Source organism: Giraffa tippelskirchi, chromosome 1 (assembly GCF_054371585.1).
Source record: "Giraffa tippelskirchi isolate mGirTip1 chromosome 1, T2T-mGirTip1v1.2.pri, whole genome shotgun sequence".
NCBI classification, from domain to species: Eukaryota; Metazoa; Chordata; class Mammalia; order Artiodactyla; family Giraffidae; genus Giraffa; species Giraffa tippelskirchi.
The window spans coordinates 121,169,774-121,186,870 of record NC_137275.1 but is presented as its reverse complement, the minus strand read 5'-3'; the positions used below and the strand labels follow the sequence as shown (position 1 = coordinate 121,186,870).

At 45.3% G+C, this 17,097-nt stretch overlaps 1 protein-coding gene and 1 pseudogene across 5 annotated transcripts in view; both read right to left on the bottom strand.

Annotated features, from left to right (window-relative positions):
• Positions 1-7,614, bottom strand: part of LOC145507549 (liprin-alpha-1-like) — a 28,175-nt gene extending 20,561 nt beyond the window's left edge. The window contains exons 1-5 of one of the 4 annotated variants that reach the window (XM_081494269.1): positions 7,521-7,614; positions 4,471-4,572; positions 3,859-3,999; positions 3,124-3,270; positions 1,393-1,479 (exon numbers count right to left, since the gene is read on the bottom strand). In XM_081494269.1, coding sequence (XP_081350395.1) covers positions 1,393-1,479; positions 3,124-3,270; positions 3,859-3,960 — 336 coding nt within the window. In that variant the 5' untranslated portion in view covers positions 3,961-3,999; positions 4,471-4,572; positions 7,521-7,614. Of the gene's footprint in view, positions 1-1,392; positions 1,480-3,123; positions 3,271-3,858; positions 4,000-4,470; positions 4,573-5,756; positions 6,453-7,520 lie in introns of those variants that run through there. The other 3 variants (XM_081494279.1, XM_081494249.1, XM_081494259.1) reach the window with 3 other exon arrangements.
• Positions 7,615-7,931: 317 nt separating this feature from the next.
• The window catches only part of LOC145507560 (solute carrier family 71 member 2-like), a 130,618-nt pseudogene continuing 121,452 nt past the window's right edge, over positions 7,932-17,097 (bottom strand). Inside the window, exons 9-12 of the transcript XR_014054932.1 lie at positions 13,917-14,029; positions 12,353-12,450; positions 10,440-10,582; positions 7,932-9,723 (exon numbers count right to left, since the gene is read on the bottom strand). The product of XR_014054932.1 is annotated as a solute carrier family 71 member 2-like (transcript). The remainder of the gene's footprint in view (positions 9,724-10,439; positions 10,583-12,352; positions 12,451-13,916; positions 14,030-17,097) is intronic.

Below are 17,097 nucleotides of genomic sequence, written 5' to 3'. Positions count from 1 at the left end.
GTCTGTGTTTTATAAAATGAGCATCAATTTCATGGTTTAGAAAGCTGTTTTAGGACCTACTGTATAAAAAAAAATGGAGAGAAGACACAAGAATGATATATTTGAGACTGGCCCTGTGTTAGAAATTGCTGAGGCTGATGGATGGGTCATGGGTATTTATTATCCTACTGCATCCATGTTTGTGCATGTTTGAAATTTTCCATCGTAAAATCTTAAAAAACAGGGTCTTTTCTGTTAAATATTGTCTGTTAAAACAGAGGCTTCTCCAGCAACACAATTCGAAAGCATCAGTTCTTCAGTGTTCAGCCTTCTTCGTGGTGCAACTGTCACATTCATACGTGACTACTGGAAAAACGACAGCTTTGACTCTATGGACCTTTGTCGGCAAAGTGATGTCTCTGCTTTTTAATATGCTGTCTAGGTTTGTCATCACTTTCCAGGGAGCAAGCATTTTTTTGAATCTCATGACTGCAGTCACCGTCTGCAGTGATGTTTTGTGCCCAAGGAAATAAAACCTGTCACAGCTTCCACAATAAGGCATCGGCATTCAAATATTTTTAAAGCAAAACAAAAGTTGACTTTGAATTGGCTTAGTCATAAACAGCATCCTGATCTCAACAGCCTCTGAGCAGCAGTTCTGAAAGTAAGGACGTACACTCCTGATCGGGAGACACTGAGCTCTCTGCCTAAGCGGGGAGGGAGCCTCACCACGGGTCTCCTGATGGGAGTCAGAACCACTGCCCCCCGGGAGCCCGCGTATGAGGCTCTGCAGTCCAGGCCCAAGAACAAAGGTATGGTGGGGACAGTACTGACCCCTGAGGCTGGACCTGGGATTCCCCTCCATTTTCTGGATGGTCTGTATGGCCGTACGGCCAACCCTTCCAGGAAACCTCTCTCAGGACTCGCTGATGAGAGCCTCCACCATCGCCCTTTCCTGACGCGCCTCCTGCCTAGGAGCAGCCATCCTACACACACACCCTGTCTGGACCAGCAGTTTGGCACATGGCACTCCAGTGCCACGTCTGAGGCAAGCAGCTCCACACCTGGGCACCATGCCTTCAGTTTCATGGGCCCCAGGCTGGCACCCTCAGGTTTGTTTGAGGGGCAGTCGGGAGGTCCACCTGTATCCCGAACTGGCTGGTCAGAGCAACTAGCACCCTCCTTGAACGTGGGGATGCCCTGGCCCCTGCCCACCGCCTACGGGCGACCACCTCTGGCCCTGCTCCCGAGGAGGTGGGTGCCCGGATCAGCATGTGGGGCCACACACGCACCCACTCGACGGCAGAGACGGGAGCAGTGGAGAATGGCAGCACCAGCCCCCGCCCAAGCTGCGTCTCCGGCCCACACGCAGCCTCCCCGGCCCAGACCCAGCCTCCCCGTCAGCACACGCACCGGCTGCAGCTCCTTGTCCTTCTCCTCCAGTTGGGCCTCCAACTGGCGCAGCCTCTCCTCGATGTTGCCGTGTCTCTCTTCCGCCTGCTGGCCAAGAACAGCGTCAGTAACGCTCGCAACGACTCTGTCCTGACGGCACGCGGGCTGTGACCGCAGGGGCAGCAAGCGGGCCATGCTCTGGGCGGACCACTGGCCCCGGGTCCGCGGGGGGCACACCCGCATGCCGGCTCACACAGCCTGCACAGCTTCGCGTGTGACACGTGGGTGACGGAGGGTGCTGGTGACCGGCTCATGAGAGGAGACGTGCACCCCCCGCCCCGGGCCCCACAACCTTGGCCGCTTCGCCCTGTCCTCGGACTGCCTGTGGCGAGCCAGCACAGGCAGCAGGCAGCGGCAAGCACAGGACACATGAGGGCCTGCGTTCTACCTTCCTGAGCTGGAAGTTAAGTTCCAACAGTTTAGCCTCCTTATGGGAGAGCTTCTGGAAGACAAAAGGTCAGACTACGAGGCCGACCGGGGACAGACAGCAGAGATGCCAAGGCAGAGAAGAAACCAACCTTGAGAGGAAGATTACAGGCAGAAGGGCGCTCCCCTTGCGGCTGTTAGTGACGCTGCTCTGGGGGGTCTGCCAGCACCTCCCACCGCCAGCCTCCCGCGACCGGCCCTCAGCCGCTCACTGAGCTCCGGGCAATGCTCCCGCAGCCGCGCCAGCACAGGCCCGGCCAGCTTCTCCGTGCCCAGCCAGTGCCCACTGGCAGCGTGGGGCCACGCCTTTCCTGCCAGAAGGACAGTGTGCCTGGCTGGCTGGCTGTGGGGACGATGCCCCAAGCGGCGTCACGTCTCCGGGACGCGGCCTCTCACCCGCCGGCTTCTGGGGACGGCGAGCTGGGAGTGGGGCCCTGGCTCTGCACGTGCCCCGCTGTGACGTCTTCAACAAATGTATGAATAAAGACTTAAAGCTGTGTTCACTGCAGAGCTATTTAAGCCATCTCTTCAACGAGAATGGGATTTTTCTAGGTCTCTATCCTGCTAGGATTTGAGTTGCTGACTGAACTCTTGAGCAGCAGTGACTCGGAGCTGAAGTGTCCCGGGGACACATAGAACACAGGACAAAACTGGAGGGAAATGAACGTAGGGATGACACAGAAGCGGGGACTATCTGACACTCAAGGAGCACTCCCATCTCAGATGGGCAGCATGACCCCTGCGTCTGCGCTCGTTTGTGGACTGAGCAGCATGGGCAGGGGCACGGAGGGACAGCACGGAACAGGAGGGAGTAAGCCTCACCAAACCACAGGAAGTACAAACTTTAATCAGACTGGAGCTCTAACCCTGCCTTTTGTCACAGTGACCCCAGTTCCCAACAGGCTGCCGTGAAGTTCCCTGCTGCTCTCTGCTCTTTCAGTAAAAACGCTAACAAGACAACAGATTCACGTTCAAGTAAAACCAAAGACTCAGGCGTGGAATTCCACAAAATGGCTACACCGAATCCCAAATAATTCAAACCTGTAAGCTGCAGTCACCTCCAATTTTTAAAAAATGGATTTCCTTCCAGTACCGCTTTTTTACCATGATGTACATCCACACTTTTGAATGCAGTATTTTAGGGGCATAAGACCTTTACACTGGGACTTGATTTCCAACGTGGGAGTTACATGAAAAGGTCTTTACCTTCCTTCCTCAGGAATTCACTACTATAAAAGCCAGACACAGTTCAGTAAAAGCCATTACCCGTCGATGCATAGAATCCTCATTTGCGATTTCATTTTCAAGTTTATCACTGAGGTCGTGCACAGAGGTGGCTTCACGCTGTGCGGTGAGGTAGCATTTCTCAAGGGTAGTGATTCTCTCCTCCATGTCCGCCTTCTGGGCCATGGCCTACACCGGGCATTGCAGAGTAGAAAAGGTAAGTCATTATCACGCAACACTCCGACACACTTAACAGTAAAACAGTTGGACTAAATCCTAAGTTTCAAATCACACATAAAGTTAGCGTCCTCAAAATTAAACTCCTAGACAGGGCCCTTTTCTCAGACTTGAGCAGAAACGTGCCTACTTCAAATGTCACATTTGCCACGACTGGCACCCATCTGTCTTAACTTCTGTCTGGTAACTCGGTTTACCAAGCTTCTTTTCTACATAATAAACCCAAATAGCAAACAAAAAGTATACTAAACTACCCTGTTACTGCAAGAATTCCAGGAGGAAAGGTATCTGGCATGAAGTCAGGACCTCAGGAGTCAGGAGTGTGGTGGGCTACAGTCCACAGGGTCACAAGGACTCGGACATGACTGAGCACGTACGCAGGCAACGCTTTTTAACCATATAAAACTCTGACTTCGTACAGAAAAAATGTATTTACAAAAATTCAAGAAGCTCGAAAGTCAACTAGTTACATAAATACGTGCGTCATCCACCTAATAAGGCAGCAAGTGTACAAATCCAGGACGGCCAGGTGGCTGGTACCTTCTCGCCCAGGGCCTCGTGGTGCTCGAAGAGTGACTTCAGTGCCCTGAGCACCTCCACCTCGCTGGTCATGCCGGCTGGGGACGTGCGGAGGGACGGCATGTATCGGGAAACCAGGTACTCCAGGTGCTCCAGCAGCAGCTGCAGGGTGGGGCCAAAGGAGCACCGTCAACCTCATTCTTGAATTCAGGGCCGATAACTCCTCTCAGCCGCACGCTAAAGCCGAAACCACGCTAAGGCAAGTCGGAATCCCGCCAGTTCAGTCTAAAGTTAGAGTGGACTTCCCCAGTGGCCCAGTAGTTAAGACTCCACAGTTCGGCAGGGGACATAGGTTTTAATCCCTGGTCAGGGAACTAAGATCCCACACAAAGTGGAGCATGGACAAAAATGTAAGTTAAGAGAACTCCCCCCTCAAATGTACTAAAATTACATTAGCTCTCATCATAAATTTGAAGCAAGGTATGAGAACCCCGAACTGATCCACCTTGGTCTGCTCAGTGGGAAGATGTGAAAAATGACTTGAAAACCAGACCGAGTTTAAAGACAGCAACATGGAGCCCAGTGGTGGCCCCCGCAGGGCAAATGTCAACACGTGACAATCCCCCTACTGACCCTGGTGTTGTTCCTTTCGGCTTTCAGCTCAGCGATTTCTTCTTCTCGTTCAAGAAGCTGCTCCCTGCATACATCTAGTTCTTTAGTAAGTTCTATAAACTCCTAGAAGACAGTGAAATGAGTAAGTAACTAAATGCAAACACAAATTAAAAAGAGAGCGAGCTGCTGAAGACTGACCCTGTCAAGTCTCTCCAGGCTCCACGCAAAGGATCTCCTTGCCCCTCCAGAGAAGAGGGGGTCCCCTGACCCAAAGATCACACAGACCACCACAACTCAGACTGGCCTGCAGCCTCCACCTCGACCTGGCAGGCACGCGGCAGGGGAAAACCCGGAATCCAAGCCTGCCTTCTCAAGACCCAGGGGCGTCTGAGAAACTTTCCTAAACACAAATCCTAACAACAAAGTGGATAAAGAGATTCTTAAATGACACCCAGACAAGTGACCTAGAACCACTGGGGAGAGTGAAGAACAAAGGTAAGGTCTACAAGGCCACCAGGCTGTGGAGTGTTCCTCTGGGAAAGCTATGGCACCCCAAGGCCATCTGTTAGCCTGACTCCACTGAAGTCACCCAGTTAAACTGGTTAAAATGTTAAATTCACGTTATATGTATTTTACCACAATTTGTGTGCACACGGGGCCGTCCACCTGGTGAACTTGCTCAAAGTAAACCACACGGAGTCTTTCATCTGTTTTTCTTTGCAGAAATACAAAAATCCTGGGCTATGTATCCCCTACTACATACTAAGTATTCAGCACCCAGAACAGTGCCCAACTCTTGAAAGAGGCATATAGTAGACATGTGAAGCTATAAGGGTGTATGTTATACACGTAAACCAGTAAGTACCAGTCATTAAAATACTGGACACACTGGTGTGTGCTTTGTAAGACGGAGACGTTAAGGGGCTTAGCATTTCTGCTTCAAGGACTGACTCTCTAGCTCGATCCACATGCCCCAGAGACTCCTCCAGCCAGTATATCCCTTCTTTGGAAGAGGGGAGATGTTAAGGGGCTTAGCCTTTCTGCTTCAAAGACTGACTCTATAGCTCAGTCCACGTGCCCCAGTGACTTCTCCAGCCAGTGTTTCCCTTCTTGTGGGGCCCCCGCCCATCCTCCACGCAGCACCTGCACAACCTCTTACAAGGTCTACCTGCTGGGGCCAACCTGCTCACTAAGGCCAAACGCCCTGGCCGGCAGGGCCCACAACTGTGCTAACAAAATGAAACACAAAGCCAACGCTTTGCCGGCTGAGGGTCAATGTGACGGGCCCAGCCCCCGGCTGCTCTCACCTCAGGCCACTCTGCTTCCAGGACTTGGGCCGAGGCCAAGTTCTTCCTCCTCTTGGCCTTTGCCTTGGGGTTGCAGCACTGGAAAAGCCCCCAAAGGCGGGTCTTTCTGCGACCCATCCTCGCGGATGGGGGCAGCCCCCCACTAGGGGGCAACTGCTGATTCACAATCAGATGCCTCAGCACCCGAGCTATCACCACCGATCTCACAAAACGACCACCACTATTCACACTACGACCACCCCACTCTCACACACACAGCTCTCACACTATGACCACTGCTCCCACACTATGTCCACCAGCACCGGTGTCTCAAGAAGAAATGGCACGAAGGCTCTGCCTCCAGCACGTCTCCCTGGAGCCCGGAACCTGGAACCCACTGAGTCACAAGGGGCTCCATGGTAACAGGGGGGCTGGCCTCAGGCCCACCAGCAAGGGCGCAGAGAAGGGGGAGGGGCTGCAAAAAAAACGGCAGGTGAGTGTGGGGTGCGGGAGAAGGAAGGCTGTGCACACAGCTCAGCCCCACCGTTAAACATGACCCTGCAAGGTACTGGTTCACAGTCGAACCGAACAGTAGAAACTGCTTCAGAAACCACCACCACGAGGAATGAGCACGTCTTCTGAGTGGGCTTCTGCGCCCTCCACCCCTCAAACAAGCCTCCAGTGAGGCTAGTGAAAGGGCACCCCTGAACTGAAGGGTGTCCCCGGAACCCACCTGGCTGAGGAGGACTCTCCACGCTAGCTGCCCCTCACTCTCACCCTGAGCTCGGTCCTCCCTGACTGACTCCCTCACTCGAGCTCTGCAAGGGCTTGACCAACCTCGCTCCAGGCACTTAAAATGAACCCACAGTGGGTACAGGGGTTCATTCAACCTGCTGTGAACTCGCCCTCTTCACTTCGACCCTGCGCTGCCAGATGACCCTGCCCCGTGGGGGCTGCACGGTGGAGGTTCAGGGGTGTCCCTGCCTTGAGCCGCGACAGCCAGCGGCCCCAGACCCCGCCAGGTGCTGCCCCTCCCTCTGCGCCCGAGTCCCTCACCCCCTCTACTGGCCCCACTGCCACCCTCATGGCTCCCCACTCGCCAGGGCACAGGCCACACTACTCTGGGCTCAGCCCAGACCTCTGCTGTCACTGGAGGACCTCGGTCCCTGGGGTACTTGGGGTCCTGTATCCACCCATCTCAGAAATCACAGACTCTGGGAGAGACAGAGTACAGTTTGGGGTCCCGCCCGCAGTTCACCAGGAACACATTCTCTTTTTTCGGCTTTATCTACTGGAGTTCTCTGAGATGTCTTTTTAAAACCTCAACTGTTGCTTTCAAAAAGACTGTAAAATCACTGTGCTCAACTTGAAGAATAAAATCTTCATTTTCAACCTTAAAGTGAAACTGGAAGGAAGACTAAAAGCAGTCGTTTTTTCAAACAGAAAAAGAAAACCCGCATGTGACCGTGTCACAGAACACAGGTCATGCAACCCCTCCCTCTTCAGCCTTCTCCTCCACCAGCAGCAGCCCGTCATCACAAGGCCTGCCCTGGGCCGGCAGGGGCAGGGGAAGGGGGCAGACGGAAGGGGGCAGACCGGCTGCTCTGTCCCCAGGCCGCGTGGGTCATGTGCTCCACCTTCTTCCCAAGTTCAGTGGCACTGCAACAGCCCGGGCAAGCTGGGGATTCTGATCAGAAACACACCCGTGGGTACTAAGCAAGGACCCCTGGTTCTTGTTTTCCCCACTATCAAACAAAGATGATCAGTATAATCAGTGTGACTCACATGTGGCTTCAGACGATAGAAGACTCTTAGGGCTTCCCCACTTCCAGTCACAGACGCAGCAGCTTGTAGGTCAGCCTACTAAGAGCTAGAAAAGCTAAATACAGTTTAAAAGAGGTCCTTAGGCAGCCACAATCCAAGGTTTCAAACAAAAGGGAAGCCCAGTGAGGGATTCCACCTTTTGGCTACTGTGAATAATGCTGCTAATAAACATGGGTGTACAAGTAACTGTTTGTATCCCTGTTTTTTAAAAGCTGTGAACTCATTTTGAAGATTTTGACATTAAACTAAGTTTGAGAATACACATATCTTTTGCATTAGCTTAAGGACTAAAAACTTATTTTAGCTGAAAGTCACCCAAAGGAGAACCTAAAGAGCAATGGTACCATTTGCTTTAAAGAACTACAAAAGACATAAAAGTATCCATTGCAAATTTATTATGCATTAGGAAGCTTAACTTAAAAACCAACAGCATAGTAAAAAAAGATACGTTATCTTCGTTCATAGCAGAACAGGTTTCAAAATATATTTTCTTCTAAATGTATTCAGTCAGTACACAATCCTTTATAAAAGTTGTATATGTATTTTTTCTGTCAATACTTTCATTATATTTATAAATACAAGATTTACATAGCACCCCATCAAAAAAAATGAAAACTGCTTATGATACAGCTACATATATTTCATACCTATAAAACTTTTAAAGGAGTGCTATGTTAAAGACGGGCCCTAGTTAATGCTCCACTTACTCGTGCAGCAAAACACACATAAATCTGTCAAGTTTTCTTTGTCCATAAAACATCTTGAAAAACTAGCAAGACACTTGTGAAACTGAGCTTCTTATACCCAAATTTTAGAAAGGGATTTGCTGTGCATATTCCTATGAGATTCAAAAGGCAGATAACAGATGAAAACAAAGACTGAAAACAAATGCCTACATAAACAGTTAAGGTAGGGATGTGATGAATGAGAAACACGGAAAAGCAGGACACAGGATATGTGGGTGGGAGTGAATAGTAATAAAACATTACACGAGTCTAAACTTGGATATAAACTCCACTGGTATCCAGTTACTTTCACCTTCACTTAGGAATGTTTACATTGTTGAAAACCTTCTTCTAAGCACCCTCCAATTTCTATGTTGCCATCAGAATGCTTGATGTATGTTTTTCTTTTGTAAAATCACCATGGATTTTACCATCCATGGTAATCACGAAGACATCAGGTCTAGGAATCTGAACTGCTAGTTCTTCATGATTTAGATTTATTAAAATTTTTTCCTTCATCTGGTAAAGGTATTAAATAATACTAATCAGTACTGTTACTATTCAGAGGTGTATATGCTGAATTTCATTCTAGCCAAGAATAGGAAGCAGAGAAGGAAAGGAGAGTAAGACTAGATTTTTGCTGACCTTAGAACAAAGGCAACAGATCCCTGATACTGGGTGACTCCTGAAGCAGCCACTCATAGACCGCTATGGGATAAGTGCACAAAGTTCAGAGAAACAGGAGAGGAGAAAATACGGGATTTTTTATCCTAAATTTTGTCAGAGATGGCAGTTGTATTACAATCTTGCACCTTTTGAAAAGGACATGATTCCTACACTGACATTATTAAAGGAAAGCCATCATTTCTACCACAGATGACTTCTTCTATTTGAGTTTCTGAATGTGGATCCCAGATAACTTTGAGAGTTGCATATTATTTGCAGAAAAGTATAATATTTCAAATCTTAATTAGTTCTAATGTATAACGAAAGGAAAAGGAAAAGAATGGTGGAAAAGGAACAGGAGGAGGAAGGGGAAGAAGACAGAGGGATGGAGGCGGTTACTTCTCAAACTCAGCCCTGAAGGATGCCACTAGCATCTCCCCTCCAGCACCATGAAGTCTCCATGTGGTGTGGCTCCCCCATGGCTCTCAGAGACGGCAGCCACAGAATCCTTTCTGCAGAATTTATAGCTCAGTGCACTGATTCCCCGGCCCTTCGAGGGAAGAAAGCTCCCAGATGCTGCTGTCCTGCAGCAGTGGCTCAATGTCCTCATCACTGCCACGTTCTGGAGTGTTGGCCACGCTGCCACTGATACTGTTGCTGTGTTTTTGAATTCCACTGCCTTTACTGTACTCAGGGATGAATACAGCAACCAGGAAAGACATAAGAACTATACACGCCCCAAACAAAAATGGTGGGCCTGGGATGACAGCTCCCTGGTGGGTGTGGAAACAAATGAAGATGAAGAATTTGGTTAGCCTTTCAAACTAAAATTAGTACTAGATAAACCAAAAAATAACAATAAAAAAATAAAAACCACACCACAGAAAAGTGAGTTATTTTCTCATTAGCAAATGTTCATTAACTCTCACGGCAAATCCTAACAAAGCCTGGTGTCTGGAATATCATGGAGGGCAGCTAATCACTGCTTTGTGCACCACTTTCCGACAGCTTAACCAAACATGTCAGCACAGCTGGTCTCTCTAATCTTGCCCTGTGACCTGAGATCATGCAGTCTGTACACGTAAGAACATTAACTCCAGTTTTGTACAGAAATCTATATTAAACATAGATTGGAAGGAGGGAAGTAACAGCAAATAAAAGGTAGAAAAAGCACTTTAGCTCAATTTGTAGCTGGAAGTTTAGGTCATTTATCTTTTATTTGGCCTGAGTTTCACCAGAGGACAGCATTCTAACCAGAGAAATTATGTAGGTGAAAACAGAATCTGAACAAAGGCAAGAAAAATATTTTACGTAAGACATTATCACTGAAATGATCCCTCCCTAGTCCCAAGAAGCAATGAACACAACACTTACTGCTCTCAAATATTTAGTAATATTATAAAAATAAGAACACTTTCCAAATTTAATGTCATAAGTTTTTGCTCTAATCAGATACAATTGTTAAAAACTAGGCTTATTACCAAATTACCTGTAGGGCAGCATTGTTAGAAATCAATTCTGGTTCCAACTCAGTCAGTTCCACATGGAACATGTAGAATATGAAGCCATACAAGGCTGGCCCCAGTCCATTACAGAGTCCTCTTATTCCAGTTATGATACCCTGGGCAACTCCTAAGCCAGAACAAAGAGAAGGGAGCCAGTCTTCTCAGAAAAAGCGTCTCAAGATTGGAGACTTCAGAGCCCTTTCTTTCAAACTATAAAATACTGATTAAGCTGGACTGAGTACCCATCATACTGATATCCATTCACTGTACAAATGTTTCCTTGTCCTTTTCTATGCCCTTATAATGCTGTCCTCACTACCTGTCCTAAGATCTCTAAGGATATGAAATGACACCGATGTTTCTAAAATCCCTTTGAGGCTGAATTCCCCCTGAACAACAGATCTTCCTATAAACAGGGAACGATAAAACGAACAATTTAATATTCTCAATTTACAGGCAATTTCTACTTTTTTGCAGATTGAGATTTTCCTCTTCTACTTATTTAATGGTGCTTTTACAATAAAAATCTGTCCTTTGCCTCTTGTACCTCTGCCCAAGGGTCAGTCCACAGGGGTCCTGAATCTGTGTGCTTCCAGCACCTTCTGACAGATTCTATTCCTCACAGTCATCACTGTACTCCAAGTACACCTGTACTGAAAAATCCCAGAAGTGTCAATTTCTAGGGATCTCTGGTGTCTCATGTGGAAGGTAAAAAATTAGCTTGAATGTATGTTTCTGTAAGTCAAAAATAGTCAAATACCATTCAACCTAATATACTGTGTTCTAATAAGTTTATATGCTGACATTTAGAAACATCTGTATTAATACATGTAAGCATAAAAAAAGCCAAAGCAAATTCATGCCCTGAGAGGCAAGATAAGAGTCTCTTAGAGCCAAGGCAATGCCCATCCTTCACAGATAGCTCATGCCTTTACTTGAACCACAACATCTCCCAAGGATGCAGTCAACTAAATGACCATGACCAGGGTAACACACAGATTTGAGGTCTTCAAATGATACTGTTATATTTAAAATAGATAACCAGCATGGATCTGTTGTAAAAAAAAAAATAAATAAATAAAAAAGTAGATATGAATAAAATGGCTAATTTCCAATGTGAAAAAATAAGTGCAACCAATGAACTATATTTTCCAATCTAGTTTTTTTTTTTATTGAAACTTTTTAAAGATTTCTAAGGCAAAATTTTTTTTCTTCTAAAACTCACTATTTTCTAACTATAGTCAGGTAAACCATTAAGTGATGGAGAAGGAAAATAATTAATTTCAGCAGTAAGAAGTACCTGATACGGAATCCAGAGGCACAAGAAGGATGAAGAGTCTAGACACTTACAGTGCTACTCTACACAGTCATCTTACTTTTGCCTCTCACTCTGCATCCAATTATCAAGAACTACACAGATTGATCTGCTCTTTATCTGCTCAAAGAATCATCTTCTAAACTGAGTAAATAATGGACTTTGAGTGATTCCACATTGAAGAAACTTCAGTGATTACAGTGATTAAATAAAGAACTCACTGTTTTTCTAGCTAGTCTATCATTATTTAACAGATATTTGTTAAAATATGAGTATAGTCTAGTAAATTATGATGGTAACATAAAAGGAGAGTCAAAACTGAAGAGAGAAATTAGATAGTTGTATTTCTAAGTATTCTGACTTGCTGTGTCCAGATTTCAAAAATATGAGTATAAAATCAAAGCAGGAAGGAAAAGAGAATTTTCCTATTTGTCAAAGTAAAGAAGTATGATTGTTCAGCAGGGACCACACAGCTGTAACCTGTTTCTATGCTGATATGGAAAGAGGGTCAGAGATGCTCATGCTTCTGGCAGGTACATCTCCACTGAGGGAAAGAAACAGTGAGGGGGACAGTGACCTCACCTTGCTGATCTGACTCTGCATTCTGAGAGACGAGAGTACTGACTGCTGGGAACGTAATGCTGGACATGGCGGCCACAATCCCTGCTGCCCACATCATCCTGCAATGACAGGTCAGGCTGTGGTCAGGGGGCAGGCTAGCCCCAATGAGAGCGCTATTCAGAGTACAAGCGGCAAAAGCACAAAATGCTGTCTGTGTCTTGCACTAAGTTGTATTTATTTTTTTCTCTTTGAAAAATTTTTTTTTTTTAAAAAACCTAGAAAGTTACACAGCACACTGTTAATACTAATACTGATCACTTCATGAGCTGGGAAAGTTTCGTTTCTTTATCTTACCTGTCAAAATATGTTTTTCTTCCTGGTTTCTCTACTGCCACCTTCAAATGCAAGCTCAATGAAATTCAAAAGGATTTCTTGTTTCTATAAATCCACATTTTTTCTCACCAATTTTCCACTTTTTTCTTTATACTTTTCAAAGGCTCACCTCCAAACTGCCCTTAGGCTGCTCAGTTTTCTACCCTCAATAAAGTGTTGTGTGCAACCAACAGAAAAAAATGGAGACCTGAAGTTCAGGATGACATCTTGCCGATTTCCAAGTCTGCTTCCTTTAGACCTTTGTCTCAATGAAAGGAACCTATGTTCCTTTGAACTTATGTGTGTGTTAGTATTAAGCGTGAGTGTGAGCAAAGTCCAGTGCCAATTGAGCTAAAAACCTGTTTGGCCAGACTGTCTTGGGGATGACAAGAATAACCTTACTTTTAAAAGGAAAAACACTTTAGGTTGATAGAATTAGCTGTTGAACCAAAGTTCATAGGACTGAAATTAAGGTTTCCAAGAGCAAGAAGAATCTACCACTAACCACCTAAAGCATTTCAAGTTCTAACCTGTGTCCTTCATTTCTGGTTGTAAAATAAGGACCAAGTGAAACATTTTAAATGAAGATATGAACTGTAGTATTTGCTAATAGGCACATGAGGGAACCTGCCTCACAACAAAATAGCATTCACTTTTTTTTATCTTTTCTTATTCCACAGGGCTTAATTTGACTCGCTTTCTTATTAACAGGAATCTAATTGTTAAGAGTAATAACTGTCTCTGGGTACAGAAGCTTTTGGAGCAGATCTTAGTGTTTATCTAAGATTATATTATATTATAAAGATTATGTCACTGTCCAATGTCACTCAGCTAATTATAGCAGTAAATCCTGCCATAATCAGACATATTTCCTTGTTTTCTTGTTTTGTTTTTGACTATATGTGCTGTCACCAAAAACTGACAAATGTGTTTAACAATTAGGCATGAAACTTTTTTTGGAGGGTTGGAGAAAGAGATACTTATATTTAGTTAAGTAGCATCTTACTGAAAGCTTGCTGAGGTGAAGGCAATCTGTCTGAATAATGCGGGATTATCTAGCTATACCCTTCCTCAAACTAAGTCTAAAGAGTTTTTGAAATTTTGAATACACTTTGCTAGTAAAATAAGTCCTGCTTCTTTTGCATGAACACTCAACGAATTCAAGCTCCTCTAAAAGATAAATCTGTCATGAGACTCTATCAGAGAGACTTACCATGCTTGAGATCCAAAACCGTACCAGGCTAACTGGAACATCTGGAAGCCCAAACCAAGGAGAACAGTGTTCTTATTCCCTAATGATCTCATCAAGCTAGTAAGAAAGACCGTCTGCAAAGCAAAGGGGACAATCATTAGACATCATATAAGCACAGATATTTGATGCAAGCTCTGTGGAAAAGCCCATTGGTGGTGGCCAAGAACCTCCAATTGCAGCCCACTTGACCTGAGACCTTGGGAACCACACAGTACTGATGCAGCTCTAAAAGGAGTGAAGCTTCGAGGGCTTCCCAAACTGACTTGGGCTCAGGGCCTTCAGCCTCCTCCCAAAAAATCTGTTTATGTGTTGCTTGTTGTTGTTCAGTTACTAACTCTTCGACCCCATGGACTGCAGCACGTCAGGCTGCACTCTCCTCCACTATATCCTGGAGTTTGCTCAAACTCATGTCCATTGAGTCAGTGATGCCACTGAACCATCTCATCCTCTGTTGCCCCATTCTCCTCCTGCCTTCAATGTTTTCCAGCATCCAGGTCTTTTACAATGAGTTGGCTCTTTGTTATCAGGTGGCCAGAGCATTAGAGTTTCAGCTGCACTCCTTCCAGTGAATATTCAGGGTTGATTTCCTTTAGGATTGACTGCTTTGACCTCCTTGTAGTCCAATTTGTGGGAGTTAACAGTTTCACAAAGTTGGATTGATTTAAATATGATTTTAACAAATATAAAATGTGTTAGTCACTCAGTCATGTCCGAGTCTTTGCAACCCCATGGACTATACAGCCCGCCAGCCTCCTCTATCCATGGAATTCCCTAGGCAAGGACACCGGAGTGGGTTGCTATTCCCTTCTCCAGGGAACCTTCCTAACCCAGGAATTGAACTCAGGTCTCCCACACTGCAGGCAGATTCTTTACCGTCTGAGCCACCACTCTGCTAAAAAAGTTGAGACAGACTGAAAGGGGATAAGATAAAAGATGAATCTTGGGCTAACTAACCAGAGTTAATATTAAACAACAACAACAACAACAACAAAAAACATAAGCAACTTGAAAGGTTAACATAATTTACACTGACTGATACAGTTAAAAAGTAAAAGGCGTTTACCTGAATGTACTCCTATGAGGTATATCAGTTCTAGTATTTTGGGAAAACAATTTTGTGGCATTCTCATTTCTCTTCCGGACAGAGTTATCACAGAAGAGTGTTCCACGTGGCCTACCATGCTTTAAAACAACATATGGCCCCTTCATGGATCCCAGCCTTGTCGTAAAGGGGCTTGCATAACTCTATGAAGCTATGAGCCATGCCCTGCAGGGCCATCCAACATGGACGGGTCATAGTGAAGAGTTCTGACAGAACGTGATCCACTGGAGGAGGGAATGGCAAACCCCTTCAGTGTTCTTGCCTGGATAACCTCACGAGCAGTATGAAAAGGCAAAAAGATATGACACCAGAAGATGAGCCCCCCAAGTCGGAAGGAATGTAATATGCTACTGGGGAAGATCAGAGGGCAAGTATGAACAGCTGCAGAAAGGATTAAGTGGGTTGGACAAAACAGGAATGACACTTAGCTGTGTGTGTATCTGGTGATCAAAGAAAGTCTGATGCTGTAAAGAACAATACTGCATAGGAACCTGGAATGTTATGTTTATCAGTCAAGTTGGACGTGGTCAAGCACAAGATGGAAGAGTGAAAATCGACATTTTAATTATCAGTAAACTAAAATGGACAGGAATGGGTGAATTTAATTCAGATGACCATTATATCTACTACTGTGGGCAAGAATCCCTTAGAAGAAATGGAGCAGCCCTCATAGTCAACAAACGAGTCCAAGACGCAGTACTTGTGTGCAATCATAAAAACAATAAAATGATCTCAGTTCATTTTCAAGGCAAACCATTCCAACATCACAGTAACCCAAGTCTATGCCCCAACCACTAATGCTGAAGAAGCTGGAGTCAAACAGTTCTCTGAAGACTTACAAGACCTTCTAGAAGTAACACCAAAAAGATATGTCCTTTTCATTATAGGGGACTGGAATGCAAAAGTAGGAAGTCAAGAGATATCTGGAGTAACAGGCAAGTTTGGCCTTGGAGTACAAAACGAAGCAGGTCAAAGGCTAACAGACTTTAGCCAAAAGAACGCACTGGTCATAACAAACACCCTCTTCCAACAATATAAGGGATGACTCCACACATGGATTTTACCATGTCAATACCGAAACCAGATTGATTATATTCTTTGCAGCCAACGACGGAGAAGCTTTATACACTCAGCAAAAACAAGACCTAGAGCTGACTGTGGCTCAGATCATCATCTCCTTATTGTAAAATTCAGGCTTAAACTGAAGAAAGTAGGGAAAACCACTGAGCAATTCAGGTAAGATCTAAATCAAATCCCTTATGATTATACAATGAAGATGATGAATAGATTCAACAGATCTGAGAGAGTGACTACAGAACTATGGATGGAGATTTGCAACATTGTATAGGAGTCAATGACCAAAACCATCTCAAAAGAAAAAGAAATGCAAGAAGGCAAAGTGGTTGTCTGAGAAGGCTTTACAAACAGCTGAGGAAAGGAGAGAAGCGAAAGGCAAGGGAGAAAGGGAGAAAGATACAGATATACCCAACTGAATGCAAAAAATAGCAAGGAGAGATAAGAAGTCTTTGTCTCAGTACATCAGCAAATTTGGAAAACTGAGCAGTGGCCACAGGACTAGAAAAGGTCAGTTTTCATTTCAATCCCAAAGAAGAGCAATGTCAAATAATGTTCTAACTACCATACAATTGCACTCATTTCACATGCTTGCAAGGTTATGCTTAAAATTCTTCAAGCGAGGCTTCAGCAGTCCATGTATCAAGAACTTCCAGATGTTCAAGCTGGGATCAGAAAAGGCAGAGGAATAAGAGATCAAATGGCCAATACCCGGTGAATCATAGAGAAAGCAAGGGACTTCCAGAAAAACATCTACTTCTGCTTCACTGACTATTCTAAAGCCTTTGATTGTGTGGAAAACAGCAAACTGTGGAAAATTCTTGAAGAGATGGGAATACCAGATCACCTTACCTGTCTCCCAAGAAACCTGTATGCAAGTCGAGAAGCAAAGTAAGAATCGGACGTGGAACAACTGACTGGTTCCAAATTGGGAAACGAGTACGTGAAGGCTGTATATTGTCACCT